This window comes from Lupinus angustifolius, chromosome LG06 (genome assembly GCF_001865875.1).
Source record: "Lupinus angustifolius cultivar Tanjil chromosome LG06, LupAngTanjil_v1.0, whole genome shotgun sequence".
Classification (NCBI taxonomy): Eukaryota; Viridiplantae; Streptophyta; class Magnoliopsida; order Fabales; family Fabaceae; genus Lupinus; species Lupinus angustifolius.
Genome location: NC_032014.1, coordinates 4,753,319 through 4,774,955, shown reverse-complemented (window position 1 = coordinate 4,774,955; position 21,637 = coordinate 4,753,319). Strand labels below are relative to the sequence as shown.

Below are 21,637 nucleotides of genomic sequence, written 5' to 3'. Positions count from 1 at the left end.
TAATGAATTCCTCCACCACAATACTCTTCTAACTTATGTCTCTACTTGTCTCAACTCACATACATTTTCATCAAAGCTTTGGGAAAACTACAGTTCGAATCAGTTTTGGGCAAGTTGGGTATTCTGAATCTCCAGCTCCCACTTGAGGGGTAAGCGGTAATAAAAAACTAAATCCATGTAAATAGATTTATTTAAATTTATTAAGTTGTTATTATCCTAAAATCAAATCTGAAGGTGATATGCAAACAAATTTATTTAGATTGACTATGTTGTTGTTATCATAAAATCAAATATAAAAGTGATATATAAACAAATTTGTTTAGATTTTAGAAATAATCTTTATGTAGATAAACAATACAGTTGAAGAATAAAACATCTGAGTCCACATCCATTCCTTTACATGTTTGCAAATGCAATGGGTATCTATATCTTCGACGCGAACGTGATTACGATTTACGCATCAAATCTTCATTAAAAACGCTCAATTTAACAAAAGATTGAATTTGGGCATTAGGGATAGCTAAGTCAAGTATGGTCATGTTTTTTCTTACAGTTTAATTAAGTAAAAAGTTATGCATTTTAAGTTTTAGTTTTTACAATTTTTTCATGGCGAAATTAAATTTCGAAATACTTGAACTAATTAGTCAAGTGAAGATGTGTCCAACACCACATATATGTTATCACTTGCCTATAGAGTAACTTCAATGATTATTTCCTTATGCTTTAAAATGTTAAAAACAACATGCTGATGGATTATGACCCTTACCATGAATCTACTGGGGAAAAAACGTTTACAAAAGTTGTATGTTAAGAAGATGCCATTAATTAGCATACTTTAGATATAGCTTGAATTTGTTAAGAAGATGCCAATAATTAACGTGACATGACATGGATCTGTACTGATGTTTGGTTTATAGGATTGAATCACATGGTTATTCTATGCAGAATTTTCCTATAAGTTGAATGTGAATGTTGGATTGATAGCACATTAATAGTAAACATTCATGTGCTATTTAGTGTAAAAACTTGACATATTTTTATAGATCCGTGTAAAGGCAGGGATCAAACTAGTTCCCATCATAACAAAATCAGAACCAATCTTGACCATCTCCATCTTTCACAAACTAAAAAATGGAACCTCAAAGCATCATCATTATTATGTGACATTATAAAATAACCCAAGAATTGTATCAGATTTGACGCTATTTTATACATGATCAAAGTGTCTTGACTTATTGCAGCATCATAGATTGTTGGTCTCGTTTTTCGATCTATTTGTATTTAGTCGTCAAATGAACATAATCATGCATAAATGAAGTGGACTCCGAAGGTTTTTGAATAGACTACACTCCTAAGCAAAACAACAGGAGGAAAAACATAATGAAATAAAAACTAGTAATAAATATATTAACATACAAATATCGTACACAGAATTTCCCTCAATATGCAACTACATTAAAACAAAGCCCCAAACACAGCCAACTCAGGGCATCTAATGCAAGTCCATAACCATCTTGCCCTCTAAAAAGGTTATGTTCTGGCATCTTTCAGTGCACCACCCTTTTCAAGTTCACTGACAAGATCCCTAAGTGATGGAACCTTCATAGCCAAGGTCCTGTATAATCTAGAATACCGTGCTCGAGTTCCATCTGCAGTCCTTGCTAAGGCAAGCAAGCTCAGAGCCTCGGGTAGTTCCGCAAATAATAGCTTCAATTCCTCCAAACTCATGTTTTCCAAAACAGATGGTTTAGGGGCAACTCTCACAACCTCACCTCCTTTAGGTTCCTGAATTCGAGCATTAGCTTTAATGATAAGTTCTGAATTTGAGTTTGCTCCACATTTGATTATAAATGGTGAGGTGTTGCCCGTATTAAATTGGAGGACATTCCACTGTGCCACTTCATTTCCAGATCCAGAGCCTGGATCTGTTGATGGTTTGCGAACATTTGAAAGATCTTGAGAGGGTTCATCTTCTTCAGGAATTGACTGCATCATGCATAATAACATATGAGGGTTTAGGAATCACACAACGAAGGCAAGACCTAGTTGATGTCAGACAAAGAAATATACAAGTTTCACACAAATGCTAGGGGACAAAAAAATCATTTCAGATTAACTATCCATTCCTCAGTAGTATTTAATTTGGTTAAAATCCTAATCAGCTGATCAAACAATTTTGTTCTACTTCAGTTTAACAATAAATCAAGTAAAACCAAATAGTCAGAAAAACCAGGTAAAGGGTGGATGAGCAGAGAGGATGATTATCATAAACAGGTAAAAAAACTGTGTAAATTGATAGGAACCAGAAAATAGAATAGATACAAATGGATGAAACTTGCTATTGCAGAGAACAGTGAATATGGAATTATCTTGGAAAGCAAGAACAGAAATGAATAGTTACAAGAAAATATGACTCAACCCAGAGTTTAGTCCAATGAGCCTTAGGAGAGGTCTACTCCAGTTATTTGCCACACTAATTTCCTAAGGACACTCAGAAGCTTCCAAACTCAGAAAGGTCTTTCATTTTGAGTTGGCGACCTCAACAGTTTAGAGTATTTAGCAATTGTGCTTGAAATGAAGACTTCTGTTGGATTTATCTTGACCTTCAAATTGTCTGAGAATGTGAAAAAGGTCTAATTCCTTTATGGCGTGGCCTCTGAAAATTTTCTGCTGCTGAATTAGTACAGGCAAGGTATCTAATAAAGGTTCCAAATTAAACGAATAGCAGTCCCAGTCTGTCAGGGTTCTACCCAACCCACACCCAGGACACAGTTCCATCACAGCCGTGGTTCCTCCCAGATAAATCACAGTAGTCATGAACCACTCTCTATCCAAATAAGTTTAGGTGGAATCAGGCTGCTGACCTTGTGCTTTGGTGTAAACTAAAAGTTTAAAACAAAAACCTAGCTCGTCGAAGAAGAGTTTTCTAAGTCTTTATAAGTGGTACCATGCTCATATTAGACATCTAGAGTTAAAGTTTGCAAGTGATAATATGCTGGGTCCAACTGAGATAAACTCCAATGCCATATTAGAATAAGTGGCCCTAACTCCCCCATTCAGCTGTCATTTGAGGTGGAGTTGAACTCATTTATTCTACTATTGTGATTCTATCAGAAAATATAATATTTGGAACGATCCAACACAAGTATTCATTTCACACACCTGCATGCCTGAATAAAAAGTCTATAAACACCCCACCTTTTAATGACAAAAGTCTTGCCCTTATGACTACGAGATATTTTTTCCTCATAGAAGTTGTAGTGGACTTAATTAAGTATTCCACTCCACAGTTCAAAGCACAACTTTTTTCATTCAGTAGAAGGAAAAAATACATATAGGAAACAACATAGCACTATAGAGAAACATTCTGCATACCTCAACCTTGCGGTAAGCATCTGCAATGTGCCTTTGAGCACATGGATGATCAATTTCAAGAAGTGATGACATTTGTTCTGTTAGTTCATCAAGAGAAACAAGCACTGTTCTTTTCTTACTTTTCCCGATACTCTCCACAGTAGAAAGTTTCGTTATATCCTGTTCTTATTAGAGATTGAATTATTATTACCTACTAGAAAAGTAAACTCAAGTTCCAAGAACAGTTTTGAAGAAACAAGAACCTTAATTTGCTTCAATATGCCATCAAGTGAAATGAGAGATGCTAATCGGGCATCTTCAGCAGCAGTAGAAGGACTTTGAATAGGTGAACCACCATTTTCCAATGTCAATAAAGCTACATCGCTTCTCATTTGCTGCAAAATCTGAATGTAATAAGAAATCAATGTTAGTATCCTTTTTTAATTACTAACTAAACAATCTACAACTTTTCCAAAAAACTAACAACAACATAATCTACCACTGACATTGCAATATTACCAATAATGTCACCAGAACCTCCCCCTCTCTCTAATAGCCTATTTTTATACACAGTATGAACTGCACTAATCAGTTTAACCAAAACCAAAGATCGGGATTGCATAACTTTAATTCCATAGACTTCAAACGTCCTAACTGGTGTTAGGGGTACACATCGCATTTATATCGTCCTTCTAACCAAAAAGAATGGGGCTCTAAAAGGGCTGGACAAGACTGTGTATGGGGCTGAGTAAATTAGAGGTTTCACAATCTTTTTATGTCTTCACTTCCTCTAAGCTCTAATCATAGCCATTTCCATGTATCGAAGTGAAAATAATATTTTTTAATGCTGCATTTAAGCATTTCAGTCACTGGTTATACAAAAAATATCCGAGTAGCCAAAATCTAGTAAACTAATTCAATAACAAAATCTATGAGTCCTGAATGAACTCCAGAGGTATGAAACTCTAAGTTTACATAATTAATTACATGCATGCATATGATAGAACAGTTGAATCATGAATGAATAAAGTACCTTTCTTCTTTTGTGATCAACAGATTCTAGAGCTGAACGCAACTTGGCCACTTGTGCTGCATTGTCAGTGTCTTCTGTTGACAAGGTACCAGCAATATCCTGAGAGCCAAATGTCAGAAAACATGGGATCAACACATTATCCAAGGAGAATAAAATAATAAAATCAGAATATGTTTACATACAAAGAAAGGTATTCAAATAGGAGGGTCACTCTATCTTTTTCTGATTCAGGATATGGATCCACAACAATCAATCCAATTAAGCACAGATGGTAGTGAAGACGCTAATTTATAGCAATTAGGCAAAAACTTCAACGGAAGATTTCAAAATGTATGTATATTCAAAACAAGAGAAAATAATATTGCAAAATTCCAAGGAGCAGTTTTGTAGCTAACAACGAATTCATTCAGGATCTAAAATTTAGTGTAAGGTACATTTAGAGAAAACAAGAAGATTAAGGTAGATTGATATCACTAGTAATGTAGGAGCAAATATTATTGATCAAATAGGGCAAAAAATGTGGAAGGAACTAAAATAGTTTATCCTGGGGTTTTACTATTAACTGAAAGAAAAGCATTCCATGAGCTTGGAACTTTCGTGATCCTCACTTCAAAAAATGTCACTGAACAGTAAATCAAGCATGCAGGTAAAAGGTGGTTTGCTATCCCTCATGCAAAATAAAGGTGAAATAAGGATAACTAGATTAATATGCATTAAGGTCTCAACAATCCAGAGTCTTTCTAGTAATCTTGTGTTCTCACTTCTCATAGAATCTCGTAAAGTAGAATTGAAGACTACATATTCCATACAAGTCTCAAAGCAGTATCCATACACCATAAAAAAATTATAGTTGAATAAGTATATTAGAATAAAAGATAATATTACAAAGCAGAGATAAGACATCCTCACAAAGAACAATGTCATTACACTATCTTGTAAAAGATTCTGAAAACTGAAGTTAACGAGCATGGACGAACTTGTACAATAAAAAATACGCATGAAGAAAAAAGTGAGAAAATAAACCTTAGTGCAAGCCAAATCTATTAGGCAACCAATTTGCATAAATATAAGTTATTAGTATTGTGCCATTAGCATTAGCTAAATAACAAAACAAAGCTAAGAAAGCCTCATTATCCCATAAATGATGCCAATATGACTAACTAAGCTAAGGTCTAGCATGTTTGTATCAAATGCGATAACTGATAAACATAGCTTATAAGTACACCATCTGTCAATGCACAATCAAAAGGTCAACATGGCATCTTCTACCAGTCAAGAACGTCGAATGTGCTACATTCAATGAAAATAATCATTCTAGACAGATTTAAGCTGAGGCATACCTTCAAGTGCTTCAGTTGAGAAGTATAAACGCGTTTTGAATATTCAAATAAAAGATGGCCAAGCGCATCAGTCTGGGGAGGCAGAGCAGCACCAAGTCCAGCCATCCAACCATCCATAATTGCAGTTGAAATAAGCTCCAACTGACCAGTTGACCCCCCCGGTGTATCATTCCCAGTAACAGATATAAAATCAAAGTTCTCTGCAAGCCAGGATCTAATTTGACGCTGCAGCTCACCTGCTGGAGTATGTACAAAGACTACAGAAAGAGCTTTGTTTCCAGTTGCAAAACTTTTGGCTTCCTCAGTAATTTCCCTAAGCCTTGCACCAGTTACTTTCTGTCTCCAGGTGTCCTGTGAAGTTTAATTCAAACGGTAAAGTCAACAAGGTTTAAATAATAAAAATAATAAATAAAGAATTACATGTAACTTGGGGATGGGGGTTTTCCAGTATAATGTCAGAAAAGAAGACAATATCAACCAAAAACTTAAAAATGAATCCTCACTAAACTTTAGTTTTGAGGACTAACTTGCTATGCCTACATTGATGATAAAATTGTTAAGGTTCCATCTCAAAACCAATTGGTAATGAGGTGAGTAGCCCAGCATGTATAAAAACCATACTACAGAGAATGAGATAAACGATATGGGACTTCTAGCACCTCCTCGAGAGAAGCTTGTCGAATCAGGCGAAGGGTTCTTTCTTGTCCATGACAGAGAACCACAGAAGTTGGGCTCTGACTCTAATATCATATTATGGTTTCATCTCAAAACGAGTTGGCAACGAGAGGAGTATTCCAACATGTATAGAAACCATATCATAGAGAATGAGTCATGCAATGCCAGGTCGGACCCACAGTGTGGGCCTATAGTAGACAGCCTTAACTTGCATTTGCAAAAGGCAGGTTTAACTACTCGTACCCGTGACATCATACAACTTCAACCATTGTGCCAAGGCTCTCCCTCTAGGGACACCAAGAAACAGTAAATTATAATTAAAAACAATATGATGATTAAAGTTCAAAATAAAGTAAAACAAGAAAAGCATCTTCCTCCTCAAAAGCTTTCACAATATAAAGATTAGAAGACAATAGCCACTACCTCATCAATCCCACGTATCTTCAATACAACAGATGAAAATTTGGACTTCTTTTCTGGCTTTAGATTTACTCTAAATCCTTTGATCTGCTCATCATATTGCACAGGAGATCTTCCAGGACTACTCCCTCGGCTGGAATTTCTACTTTGTCCAGTATTAGCCTTTTCAAGAAAGCGCTCAACTGGCAAGACCTTTCAACCCAATGTGCAAGATTTAGAAACTTAACAAAAGCTATGAAAAATGATCATAAAATTCTTAATGGATACAAAGCAAAAAAACCTTATTACCTTAATGGATTGCAACTCAGGGGATCTAGCAAGCAAAGATCTTATATACAAGATCCTAACACGGGAAACAAGCATGGTATCCATTACTCGTTTTGGTTCCAATTTCCGAATAAAAGAGAAAACACCATCCCGAATTTCAGCAAGTATCTCATGTTCTCTGGAGGCACCAGCTTTGATGACAGCAGCCAAAACCTGCAACAACATTGAAAAATTGATCATAAAATTCTACCCTAAATGGATATCGCCATGCTGCATTTACATGATTCGGTCTATAGGATCTTCATCAAGATGTAGAGCAATCAACATTACAGCAAAAAAATCAAGAGTAAAATATACAATTGTATTTATAACCTGTCTTTGAGGCTGGGCATGGTTGTTTTAAGGGGATTTCCATTACTGATATTCGTAGCATTTTTTTAGCAGATTTATCTCACATTATTCTCACCCTTCTCATTTATTTTAATTTTTCAGGATTTCTTATTGTCCCACAGTGCTTGCTTCCTCTTGTTTCTCTTCAGTAATATATTTCAAAAAATGACTGATAATCGTCAGAACACCGTAACCAATTATGCTTCCATACATTTTCAAACTGAATAAAAATATTTAAGGGCCAGACTATGGCAAGGCACTCAATCAGAACCTTCAAAAAATATTTTATTGCATCCACCCATTGTACCATCCAAGAAATAACTAGTCCAGAGGTCAGAGCATACTGAATTTTTCAATTTTAGATTTAAATCAGGACTTTGACAGCAACCCTTATCCCCAAAATGACACGACATGAAAATGGAAAATCAACACAATTCAGCACAAAAAATAATATTAAACAATTTCCAACAAACAACCATATAACACATAAAAAAATATATACCAGCATCAGAAGCTTGTTTGCACCATCAGAAATGGCAGCGAGGCCCTCATATTGATCAGGATTAAAGTCATTCAGGGCAGAAGTAAGATATTCACCCGCAGGGGTTGTCATAACTTTCTCAGGACCAGATTTAACTAAACCAACTGTGCTATCACTCTTATCAGTCACTAAAGGTGAAGGAAAAACATCCAAAGAATGAGCTCTAGCATTGTTGCTGGTGTCATTTCTGTTCAAAGAAAGCAAAAATAAAGCCAATAATCATGTTCTTAAAAATACAACTGCAAAAGTTACAGGAAATACATTATAATTATACCTCCCCATATCTCGAGGATGAACATCTGTAGATAAGGAACTTGAAAGCTGAAAACAAAGCAAATTAATATTAAAAGTTATGTGACATTTCTTGATCTACCCTATGAGGCGATAGAATTTGCCTACCTGAGTTGATCCAGCCAGAGGCGCTTTGTCAGTTAATCTATCAAACAATTTCTCATTTTCTTCATGCAACCTCTGGAAAAAAAAAATGAATTGAGCTCCTCACCAGAACAATATCAAACCAAAGTAATCATATCAAAATTCACAGCAAAAGAATTGAACAAAATAAATATTCAGAGCATATGGCATGGAACACTCTTCTGTAATCTAGAACATTCACCAGATGAGTGAACAAGAACTGTAGGATGAGATTTCTTGGTTGCAGCTTCAATATCTTCACATTTTCTTTAGAAATATTAAGATGGTTTAAATAGGATTTCAGTTTTAAAATGGCATCCTAAGATTAGGGAGAGTTCGTGACATGTTGCCACATGATCAATGGGTCATTTGTTTGTTAAACCTACCCTCGGTTAAATGATAAACAAATAACTAAAATAAAATAAGTTGAAGACAATAACTGCAATAGGAAACAACAATTATAGAAGGCTGCTACAATCAGACAGGAAATTGACAAGCATAGTAGACCTCGATCAGAGCATCCCGTTTCTTGAGTTCCACTTCTAGTTTCTTCGTTACTGCAGAAGATTCCATGCCATCGCCAGTTACCCTGGAGTAGGATACAGATCCAGACTCTGACTCTGGGCCAACATTTGACCCAGTATCACTGGATCTAAGGGCCTCATTACATTGTGTTTCAAGGATTCCAATTTTAGCCTGAAGTTAAACAGAGATTACATAAGTTAGCAGCCAAGCATGAATAAAGCTGATCGATGTCAATGATAGGCACTATACCACAAAGCTATAGCCAATAGTGGCATGTCGTGGTCTGCTGTGGCACACCATGGTTTGCAGTTCCATGCCACAGACTAAGGCATGCAACCGCAGGATGGCAAACTTGTAGTGGCACCACCAGCAACCGGCACACTTTAGCAAATTAGCAGAAGCAAACGGCCTTGGAAGTAACTTAAAAACCCTGACCCCTGACCCCTGAGCCCTGACCCCTGAGCCCTGCTCCCTGCTCCCTGCTCCCTGAGCCCTGAGCCCTGTAAGCAGAAGCAAACGGCCTTGGAAGTAACTTAAAACCCCTAACCCCGAACCCCGAACCCCGAAACCCCGAACCCCAAACAGCCTTGGAGGTAACTTAAAAACACATGGCAATAAAAACCGAACCCGTGGGTACCCACCCGAACCGAACCCGAATTTAACGGGGAAAACCCGATGTGATTGGGTTCGGGTTTTACCCGGGTTTAAATTTCGGGTTCGGGTTCGGGTTTGGTATAGCAAAGACCCTAACCCGCCCCGAAGTAAGGTAATTCAATTTAAAATTAAAATTTCTATCATTTGCCAATTGTTTTTAATTTCTAATGTTACTTTATATACTAAAAGAAATGAAATAATACAAGAGAAAAGAGAAATGTTAGAGTAAAATTACACGAAAATAATATCATATTTTCCTTAACACTTTATCATTTTCGGGTTCGGGTTACCTGAAACCCGACGGGTTCGGGGATGGTATTTTTATTTTCAACCCCGTTAAGTTTGGGTTCGGGTTTTGAATTTCGGGTTCGGGTATGTGCAAACCCGACCCCGTCCCCGATCCGCCCTGTTGCCGCCACCAAACCAAATTTCTGTTGGGGATGTTCGAATGGATTTCATCCCCAAGATGATACTGCCAGCTACTTGTGGTCCTCTGTTCAGGTAGGTATCATTCATAGCCCCTAATGCTTTCTCATCCATACACGACATAAAGAAAGACAAATGTTTTGATTTGCCTCGCAACTAAACAAACAGTTATGCCCCTGTTTTCCAGTATTCACATTCAATGGGCTATTTTAAGAAAGATGTTCACCTCGAGACGATTGGAGAACTTGTAAATGGTTATTAAATGAGAGACAAGGCATATGAGTTTCTCAATATTGTTTTTTATGATGACACTGAAACAAAGTTGTCTACTCTTTGAAGTTGTTAATCCTTTAATCTATGTGCTTCGATTGGTTGGCAATGAGAAGAAACCTCGAATGAGTTATATTTATGAGGATATGTAATGAAGCCATTGCCAAATCCTCAAAGGATGAAGAAAGAAAATTTCAAGACATTTTAAAATTTCAACATGACTTCCATAAGTTGAGTATTTCTTGACTCCAGAATTCCTCTATTCAAATTCCAGCATTGACCAAGATGAATGAGTTCAAAAGGATTTGCTGAACTACATACAAAGAATGATGATGATATGTCCTTAGATTAGAAGTTAGAACATTTCATACAGAGCATCCCCACTTTTGAACATTTTTGCTATCAGGAAACAATGCTACAATATAATACATACTACGGAAATTGGACTACATAAACCACATTAAAAATGCCTAATGCATAATTTCTGTAAAAGTATATTAAATATAACCTGCAAAGTTTGGATGGTTGAATCTCGTTGTTGTATCAGCAAGTTTTGCCCTTGCTCTAACTGTAACAGTTGAGCAACTTGATTTTTAAGCTGAGCATTTTCTTCTTTATCTATCTTATGCTTCTCTGCAAGCAAAATATGCTCTGACTGCAGCAAATAAAGCAATGAGATAGCTAAATAGCAAGCCTTGTGTTCAAAACTAACAATCAAGTATTGATAATGCAGTATGAATGTTTGCAAAGAGTAAGCAGCAGAGCAAATCTAAATGCGCAAAATATCAACAACATTCAACTAAAAAGTTATTGCAAACAATAGTTAGAATTGGAAAAAAAATGAGAAACAGGGGAATAAAAATTAGGATAATGAGAAACAGAGGAATAAAAATTAGGATAAGGAGAAACATCAACAACAACACACAAGAGTCCGCTACATGGATCAAACAATATCACTATGTTCTATCATATACCCTATTTTCCAAAAGGCCTTTTAGATCTAAATAAATATTTATAATGCTTTTCACTTATGGTTTTTCATGGTCCCCTCTACCTCTAACTACTGGGCTATCTTACAATTGATTTACTCTTCTTACTGGAGTTTCTAATGGCCATATTCTCAAAAGTATCCAAACCACCTAAGACAATATTCTACCATCTTTTCCTCAATAGGTTCTACCCCTACTTTCCATCTGATGTGCTCATACCTGATCCTATTCTGTCTTGTATGCCTATACTCATATAATGCAGCATGCTCATATTCACAACACTGATCTTATGCTCTTTTGGCTCTGTATCATAAAGCAAGTTGGGTCTAATAGTTATGGAGTAAAAGTTTCACTTAAGCTTGAGTGACAGTGTGACACCTTTTGATCACAAATAACATCTGAAGCACTTCTTAATTTCATCAACCTAGCTTGAATTACATGGTTTACATCTGTTACAATATGTGACTGTAAAACTATCCCAACTCATGAAATTAACATACCTTTAAATCTGTCTGCAATGCATATGAAACTTTCCATGCCTTCTGTACCTCATTGAAGAGTAGAACACACTGGTCATTTGCATCTTTAAGTGCTTGCTTGAGTCCCAGACCCTCTTTTTTCAGATATTGGATCTCTTTTTCCTTCTCATACAACTCCTTGCGTGCATCATTCGCCTATAAAATCCATGGAAAACTAAACTTAAAAGATTGATAATTTGTATTGTAATCATGAATACCTTGTAACCATTGCAATCATCACCCATATGCATTTTCTGAAAATAGCTTGCAAACTGAGAAAAATAAGCTTCATATACACACACAGAAAGATTGTACAAGGGAAGATAAATGAGCTCGTTTCTTTTACACCACATTTGAATCACTCTTGCAGTTACATTAAATACACTCATTCTTTTCAACTAGTGAATCAAAGTTCAACATTCAAATCACATAAGTGCATTCTGTCCACATATTATTTACCATGAGTAATATGTAAGAGTAATGGAGTTCAACTACTACCAAAAAAACCTCAAACTAGAGGAAGAAGAAAAGATCAAAAGAAGAACAATGTCATTTGCAATGAAAGAATGGGATTAAGTAAGAACTTACAATATCTCTCCATTTCTTAATTGTATCTCTGTTTCCAAGGCTTAGTGCGGAATTCCGAGCTCTGGCAGAGAAACTGAGAGACAATAATGTCTCTGATAAATTGGAAACATTTGGATACAAGTTCACAATCATCACAGTTTTTGAACTCCCGCCTAGAAACATCAAAAAAGTGGCCATGAGTCTGAAATCAAGCAGAACTAATTCAATTCCAAATTGTGATAAAAATATATACATAAATCATATTAAATCAGTTTCCTAGAAAGAAAGGAAAACAGAGTAATAATGATTGTAGTGATAAATGATGGTACATATGCCCCTTTTTCTATATAACAAAAGCAGAAAAGTATTCAGAATGTCATCTGACCCTTGTACCTGACATTTTTTATCCCAATTTGGATATGCAGGTATCCTTTGGTGGAACAATAATACAGCACAGAAAAGCTTTCAAAGTGACATCAAAGTTGGCCCCACAAAAAAGTGTACTCCATTTACGGATTGGAGGCAACATGTTACCTTCTAGGCTTTCATAACTACCAAAGATAAAATACTCCTGGTTCTGGGTGTTCTAGAGGCTAAATGTATTCTTTGATTGGTATGAAAGTAATTGCACTTTTACTAAGAATGCTGACTAAAAAATTAGTGTCTAACAGAATCATCTACGCAATGCCAAGCCAAGGAAGAATTGTAAGAACAATAACATTGCTTGGCAAAAAGTAAGAGTTAGCAAGCTGCCCTTCTCAGAGGATTTACTTAAGATTTTCTGATTAAGGACAGAGAAGTCTCATGCCAGTTATCAACTTATAGTTTTCTTCTATATCTGCTCGTTGGGCTCCTTCAACTTATGGTTTTGTAGGAACCCATGGTATATTGTACTCGGTTTATGTACGAATTCCTCCAACCTTTAATAAAATATGTATGAATCCCTTCTGAATGGTTTACAGTTGAGATTAAGCTGTGTATCAAAGCATTGACAAGAGAGCATAATGGCATGCAAAAACCACATCCATTTTGAAACAGCTTATCATCATCTTAAAAAGCACAAACAAAATTCCAGTCATCTTTATTACATGAAGAATCATTTGTCCAACAAAAGGACCAAACATATGCCACCATAAAATTATAAATAAAAGGAGAAGGGAAATTAATACCTAGTGAATCTGCAAGCAGTTTCGTTAGCACAGAATTTTCATAAGGAACAACATCCTTTTTTGATGTCAAAGACAACAAAACATCTCCCAACCTGCAAAGACATTTTAAAATGCGGCAAGACTTTAGGCAAATAAACTTCTAACTGATAAAAGTTGGTCATTGGTCTCACTTAACTTGTTTAAAACTTCAAACATGAATATAATGGCAACCAAACTTTAATTTCATTAGGTAGGATTAATTATAAGGATCATACAACATCATAATGTTCTATCATAAATCATGTCTATTAATAAAACATACATCAATCTCTAAATCTTTATTGATCATTTTGCTTATAGTTTTTGTTGGCATCCCCCTTCTAGAAATTGAACTAACCTTTATTTGGTTCACTCTTCTTACTGAAAGGTCTACTCTAGACATGTCCAAACCACCTAGGGGTGATTTTACAATCTTTTCTGCAATGGGAGCTACTTCAACTTTCTACTTAATGCACTCATTTCTAATCATATCTTGTCTAATGTGTCCACTCCTCCATCGTAACATTCTCCTTTCTACCATGTGAAGTTAATTTTTTTGTTGACATTTTATCACCCAATTAATCCAATATAACATGTTGAGTCTTAGAATTGTGTGGTAAAACTTAAGCTTTAACGACACATTTATGTCACATATGAAATCCGAAGGACTTCGTCATTTCATTCAACCCGCTCGAATCTTATGGTTTACATCTCTACCTATTTCCCATCACGTATGTTGACCCAAAATACATAAATCTAGTGACTTATAGTATGGAATGATCTTCAGTTTTTACTTCTACAATAGGGTTTGTCCACCTATTGCTAAACTTACACTTCACATGTTCGGTCTTCTAAAGCTTGTCTCCACCTTTCTAGTTTCATATTTAATTCATCTTTTGAATCTCCAACTAGAACAATGTCATCTGTAAAAAGCATGTATTGTGTCATCATTCTTGAATATGCTCAGTAAGCACATCCAAGAACAGTGTAACAAAGTCAAGGCTCAATGTTGACCCTTGGTATCGTCCTACGGAGATAGAAAAATCTTATGAAACCTCATCTTGTATTCTCACACAGTCACATCAGTCTTGACCTCATTATACATATCTTTGATTGCTCGAATGGGGGCAATTAAAAATCATTCCTCTTTAGAGCTTTCTACAATACCTCTCTAGGCACCTAATTATATAGCCATCATCAGTCTTCACCAAATCAATGAAAATCAATTGTGAGTATATAGCATTTGGTTCATTTGATGTCTCTCCAGCAATTGATGTAACAAGTATATAGTCTTCATGGTCTACCTCTCCGGCATAAAACCAAATTGATTTACAGTGATATGCATCTCGAGTCTCAACCTCCGTTTAATTATCGTCTCTCATAGCTTCATAGTATGGTTCGTGATCATCATCTCCCTATAGTTTGCACAATTTTACATTTCGCTCTTGTTCTTATAAATAGGGATTCAAATATTTTTCCTCCATATTCTTAGAACTCGTGATCCCATTAAACAACTTTATGAGTCAATGTCATGCTTTCCTATAACGGTTCCAAGACTCAATAGGTACGTTATCTAATCCAATCGCTTTGTCATTATCCATACTTCACAAAGCTTCTTTCACCTCCAACTATCGAATTCGATGATAAAATGTATAATTTTAATCCTCCAATTTCTTGTTTAGTCTATCATGAAGCAAGGAATCATGTCCATTATTGAAAATTTTGTGAAAATAGTTCTTGCATTTTTCCTTAATATTTCTGCCATTCACCAAGACCTTTTTCATTTTTATCTTTAATGCATTTCACTTCGTTGAAATATCTTGTCTTTCTATCCCTCTTCTTTGCAAGCCTATAAACTCTTCTTTCCCATCTTCGACCTAGATATTTGTATAACCAATCATACACTCTATCTTTCACTATGCTTACTGCTATTTTTGTCTCTTTTTTATGTGCCTTGTATTTTTCCAAATTTCAGTATTTTTACACAATGACCATGCTTTATAACATTCCATTTCCGTCTTAACTTTGTCTTCGACACTTTTGTCTCACCACCGTAGTTCTTTACCATTTGGTTCAAAACCTCAAGAATCACTTAGTATCTCATTTGCTATCTTTCTATCTCATTTGGTCATCTTGTCCCATATATTGTTAGCACTTCCTTTTACCTCCCAAATCCTTTGATTGAAGCTCCTTTCCTCTCCTTCCAGTTTCACCATTTCATTCTTCGGAGTCTATCTTAGCCTTTTGTCTACTATTAACCCTTACATTCATAACCAAAACTCTATGTTGGGTCACAAACTATTTCCAAATATGACTTTGTGGTCCAAGCAAAACATTCTATTTGATTTCCTCATAAGAAAGAAATTGATTTGAGAGTGTGTCACCCCCTACATGCCCATTAAGATCACCTTCTAAGAAATTCAAAAACTTAGCAAGGCGGAAGAATCGGATTACTTAGCAGTATACCTAATTTGTGGTTAAAACAGTATGTCTGACAGGTCCAAGTATGCACAGATATGACACTTTAATTGGTCATATTAGGGTGTAGGCTTAGTCATTCGCTATTTAGTATTTCATTATATTTACAAACCATTATTGGCATGTTCTAAAACTATTTATTACTACTTGATTGGCATGTTTTAAAATTATCTATTACGTTTTAATCACCCATTTGATACTAGTTACAGGTACTACATTGCTCTGTCCATATCTCTACATGGAATAGACTGTTCGTTCATTTAGGGGCATGCAATACTGGTCGCCATAAGCCATTGATATTTGCTAAGGAAGAATCACAAATCAGGCAACACATAAAATTGAACTAATCATAGAAGTCAACCACCTACCTATGGATTTGTTCTCCAAGTAAAAGTAGAGATAACTAGAGACCGGTTTACTAACGTAACGTACAATTTACACGAACTAATAAAAACTGAAACCAAAAACCTAGAACACCCAAAGAGCATTGACAGTAGAGAGCAACTCACATCAGTGGACAAAACAAGGGCGACTATTAAAGCAAATAAAACAAGTCTGTAGTAAAGAAAAACATTAAGAAAACTAAAATGACATACGCTGAAAGTGACTTCATAACATGCAGCAAATCTGTCACGTGCTCACCACTATCATCTTCTGTTATTAAACATTCACTTCCAGCCAAGTCAACCAGAGAGAGTTTGCTATACGAACTTTCACCGGTTATCAAATTGTTATAAAATATGTGTATTGTGACAATCCTGGCAAGGCATGATCCACAAATGTGAATTAGCATACATCACTCAGAAAAACATCTGACACTTACACCAGAAAGATGAAAGCAAATATCAAAAAGTAACAACCATGATAATCTGCCACAAACTTTCTTAAGAATACATCATGGTGATAAATTTTAAGAAACACCTTTCCTAAAAAATATTAAGACAAACTAGTGGACATTGTTGCTTAATAAACCCATTAATTTTTAAAAGATTCAGTCCTTAATATTTTCTGTTTCTCATTGTTATTTTAATGGCATAAAAGTATAGAACATTGAAAACAAAAAACACCGTCACATAATCATTATACCGTATAACATACTCTCTAATTTGCACATTGACAACACCAGCTAAATTAGTGAAAGTATGCTATTCATAGAAGTATGCTATCCATAGAAGTATGCTATCAGTCACCAAGAATCATCCCAGTTGGTAAAATTGCGGGACATGAAGTTGAGCGCCTGGGCTCAACCCTAGCAACCGCACCCTCCCCCCCTAAAATAATTAAATAAAAAGACAATTTTGTGCACTGGGCTGAGAATTTAGACCATACAAATGAGAAACATTAATCTTCAATACATCATTTCCCCGCCTCTGAAATGCAGATGTCAAAACCTTAGAAAAGTCCAGAGGGTTATCAACTTTTTCTTGCAATAGTTCTACGAAATATTCAGGTGAGCCAAAACAGAGTTTAGGCATGCCTTTCCCAGACTCCAAGAGCAGATCCCTGGTCTGCAAGCACATACAAAGAGATTATGAAAACCTTAATAATCCTAAGTCAACCTAAAACCAGGAAGCAAACCATAGACACAGCAGAAAAGCTATATGTAGCAAGTGAAAAGAGAAAGAGACCTGTTCATTATATAGCTCAAAAACAGTAACGCAAAATTTATATTCAGTAGTAGCAGTCGTATCTGAGTTGGCTAAATCAAACAACTCCTCAAAACAACGAGCATATAAACCTCGATCATAGCTTGATCCTTCCTAAGAAAAATGAACCAAAGATGTGTATTATCAGGCACAGTATTATTCACTCAAGAAGTAAAATAATTAAGTTTCACCCATAGGACAGGCATTTTGTTTGTTAAGTCAACACTGAATTCAAGACTGTTAACCAATGTTTTCTTTTGAAACAGGAGAGCAGTTATTTTCACAGACACATACACAGTCACACAGTGAAAGACAGAAAGAACAACCATAGTGTGTGTCTTTCCAGAATGGGTTTGACCATATGCAAATAAGGAAACATTATATCCATCCAAAGCTGACTGTACCATTGGCTGAACATCACTGAACAACTCAACTGCAAACAGGATATAAAAGGAGATATAACTCATATAAGAAGCATAAACCATTATTGGGGTTGAAAGTTTGAACACAAACAAGATAGTAATATTAAATATAACCATTTTACCTTGTCCAACATGAGGTCCATAGACTCGGTCAAATTCAAAATCTTTCTTGGAGTTAGACAAGGATTCATCACCAGTATTTACACGGATGGTACAGTCGTCTGGAAATTCAACAACTGAGGGACCTTCATCTTCAAATAATGGCCTTGTACGGCAGAATACTCGTATATTTCCTGCAAAAATATCACCTTCTTTAACAGCTAGATGTATGTTTTTTACTCGAAAAAGCATACATTGAATATGCTTAAAATAGGGAGCGCATGTAGTTAACTAGCTTAATTTTACAGACTCCGGCTACTGTATATTAGCTAATGAAAATAAACAGTATCTGAGGTGGACAAAGGAAGTGAACACAATGAAACTAACAATAGTAAAAGAAAAACTATCATGTGTCATAGCAATTACCTTTAGATGCCAATAAGTCATTGAACAATCTCCTCTTCTCATTGATCACTGGAGATATTCTTCCTTCAGTTTCAAGGGCAGCTTGATCTGACATTAAGAAGTGGGCCACAACACTCAAACATTTAAAGACAGAAAATTAACTGTGCAATAGATTTAAAAGAAAAAGATATATTGACCTTAATGAATTACCAAAAGTGCTCATGATCGTATTTCCTGCAGAAGCACTTACTGGAGTTTGTATCCGGATGTTATTCAGCTTATTTTAGATCACACTTATAACAGTATAGTTTATTTAATACACTCTAATTGAATAGGAAATTATTTAAGTTGTTTATCCAAATAGGTCCTAAGTGACCCAATAAAGCAAAACTGTTGACAAGAAAAATGGCAAATCCCAAAACTTTTTGCATATCTAAACTATTACCTAACTTGCGGGTTTTCTCAGCAAGAACACCAAGATATCGTGTAACTCTATCAAGTTTTGCATTTGAATATTCTTGAAGTTCACTCGCCTCTTGTCTTAACTGCAAGTAGTCTTTTCTAGCAAGCTGTGCAAAATACCTGATGTGATTATTAACACATGCAAAAACAAAAATCACATAATCCACAAGGATTGTCTAGGATACCACAAATAAACAAAAGTTCAAAACAAAAAAGACTGGCTTGTAAGCATGTACAGGTATAAAATCTAATCCAGAAAAGCACATCTTCCAACCATCCTTTTATGCACGTGGCAGCATGGCCTTCGATCATCATGCCTACCACAAACTACTCAAACCCCTTTTAATTTGAATCCTTCTAAAAGTACCAAAAGGAGATTTTCAATAATTTACCAATGTAACCTTCTCTAACCACTTCTACATACTACAATCATGTAAATATATAATAGTCATCTATGCTTATATTATTTGTAAGGCACAGCCACCATATGTGTTTTAAGATATTAGTATGATGAGTTGGTTTAGGCTTTGTACCTGTAGAGAGTTTGAAAATGAAAGAATGAGAAGAGAACGAGAAGAGAAAGAGAAAGAGAGAGAAGTGTAACTGCTGGTAACTGCTAGTAACTGAATTCAGTTACTCTGATTTTATTATTATTGAAAACACATCAATACAATAGGTGTGCACCTCTGTTTATAGAGGTGGACACGTGGTCAAGCTTCTATAGCAAGCTTGCTCATTAAGCAAGTTGACTCAACCCTATATATACATAAAATGCTAAACACTCTAATAGTACTGGTAGTACAAGTCCTTGACATTATAGTATACATAGGAGTGCTAGATTAGGGTATTGTATCACACTACATCTATGGACCGTATTTCCAATTTGCTACCATTAACCATCTTTCTCTCTTTTCCTACTTCCCTAACTAACCCTAAACCTATAATTTCAAAATTGAGCAAAAGTTAAATTTCGTAAAATTATATAATATAGAGAAACATCACTCATTCTTCCACAGTTATTAAGAAAACAAACAAAAAACTACGCATTATTCTACCCATGTAGTTTTGCCTTTTCGTGCACAGGGACAAATTGTGCATAAATCAAATAAAAGAGTGTTTACAGCCATATTCATAGCAAAATTTTAGTTTTATACTAAGTACATGGATATAAAAGGATTGAACCATTCAGAAAATTTTGAACTTTCTACGGGGTGGGCTTAATTGAAGTTCGAAGTGAATATAATGGAATTTAGATACTATTGTAGAGTAGCAAAAGGTCATGTATATTTACAAGTGGACAAATAAAATATATTCTTTACTCTTAAAAGTTAATCTCATTAGTTCTTATGCACCTCAAAATCCCATTATTTTCAGAATTTATTTATTGAGGAGAAAACATGCTACTTTTATCATTTTGCTAAGAGAATGCATAAATCATTTTAGAAATAATTTTTCATATAAATTTTGCTGAGGTTGCATACATCTCCTCTCCATAGACTCCACTAGGTGGTAACCTCTACTGGCTGCCCTTTATAAATTTTTATCATCTATTGTTTACAAGTACTTTTTTCATAAGAAATAAATGTGTGGTCTTTTCACTGACTAACATTTCTGTGACCAAATAATAATCTAATAAAATTTGGTTTGCTTGTGCTTCATAGATAAACATTTAGAATTTTGACATGCACCTTAGATGCAAAACAATGCAGTGAACCAAGCATACAAGGAAAACAGTTGCCGTTTTCGATTCTGGAATCTTAATTAATACTTACTATTGAACCCCATATGTTCAAACAGCTAATAGAAGTTAACCGGCAAAGATTACATTCGGAAAAACAGTGACGTGAAATAAAATGGAATGTTATGAAAAGAATAAAAGAGAGAGAAAATATTCAACGACATATCCACCTTTCTTTTGGCTTCATGCCATTTTCGGGAAACAATACAATTTCGTGAATTGCAATATGAACTTAAATTCAAATTCCAAAAACTAATATTCACATTCAAATCGCTTACATTAATAACAGCAATTAAAACTCTCCAATTATATCCACAAATTCAACACTAACATTTGAAGCAATAACAACAGAAAACCAAAATCAGAGTTTCGAAAAGTTGGAAATGAAAACGCGTTACCTTAACTTTGTCGTTCAATCGCTGAACCTTAGAAGCGAGGTAGTGCGGAGTAACCGAGGGCGCGGAGATGGAGTGTCTTCTCGCCAGCGGTGCACGAGGTCTCTGATCATCTTGTCCTGACGACGGCGACGATGAACTCCACGGTTCGAATCCGGTGACGTCCCAACTCCAACGGTTCCTCTGGTCCGTCATTTGCCGCAAAAACCCTCTCTCTATATATCAGATTTTCTCTCTCTCTTTCTCACTTCTTCGAAATTAAAACTGAAATTGCAACGGATTTATAAATATAATATTAGCAAGAGAGGAGAAAAGAGTAGCAATAATAATAAAAGGAAAGGGAAAGGGTTAAATTCAGAGCTTGTTGGGTTTTATCATCATTTCATTTTCATTTTTTTCAATACAATGTGCGAATGAAAGAG

At 35.4% G+C, this 21,637-nt stretch overlaps 1 protein-coding gene and 1 long non-coding RNA gene across 4 annotated transcripts; both read right to left on the bottom strand.

Moving 5' to 3' along the window:
• LOC109349149 (kinesin-like protein KIN-14B) lies at positions 1,116-21,608 on the bottom strand. 3 transcript variants are annotated; one of them, XR_002107925.1, is made up of 24 exons: positions 21,219-21,608; positions 19,066-19,189; positions 18,642-18,728; positions 18,239-18,409; positions 18,021-18,127; positions 17,677-17,808; positions 17,378-17,556; positions 16,645-16,806; positions 13,553-13,644; positions 12,405-12,556; positions 11,799-11,972; positions 10,818-10,964; positions 8,942-9,130; positions 8,420-8,491; positions 8,295-8,341; positions 7,982-8,207; positions 7,111-7,302; positions 6,826-7,014; positions 5,728-6,078; positions 4,388-4,486; positions 3,618-3,758; positions 3,376-3,534; positions 1,378-1,986; positions 1,116-1,343 (listed from the first exon to the last, which is right to left on the bottom strand). XR_002107925.1 is itself a non-coding variant. In XM_019589851.1 (24 exons), the coding sequence occupies exons 1-23, from the start codon at positions 21,408-21,410 to the stop codon at positions 1,531-1,533; spliced, it is 3,840 nt and encodes a 1,279-aa protein (XP_019445396.1). In that variant the 5' UTR covers positions 21,411-21,608; the 3' UTR covers positions 1,170-1,485; positions 1,520-1,530. The 3 variants fall into 3 exon arrangements, 2 of the variants coding, with proteins under 2 accessions (XP_019445396.1, XP_019445395.1); XM_019589851.1 differs by having other exon boundaries at positions 1,170-1,485; positions 1,520-1,986; XM_019589850.1 differs by having other exon boundaries at positions 1,170-1,986.
• LOC109349152 lies at positions 19,211-20,567 on the bottom strand. Its single transcript, XR_002107926.1, has 3 exons — positions 20,435-20,567; positions 19,876-20,400; positions 19,211-19,615 (listed from the first exon to the last, which is right to left on the bottom strand). It is a non-coding gene; the product is annotated as an uncharacterized LOC109349152 (long non-coding RNA).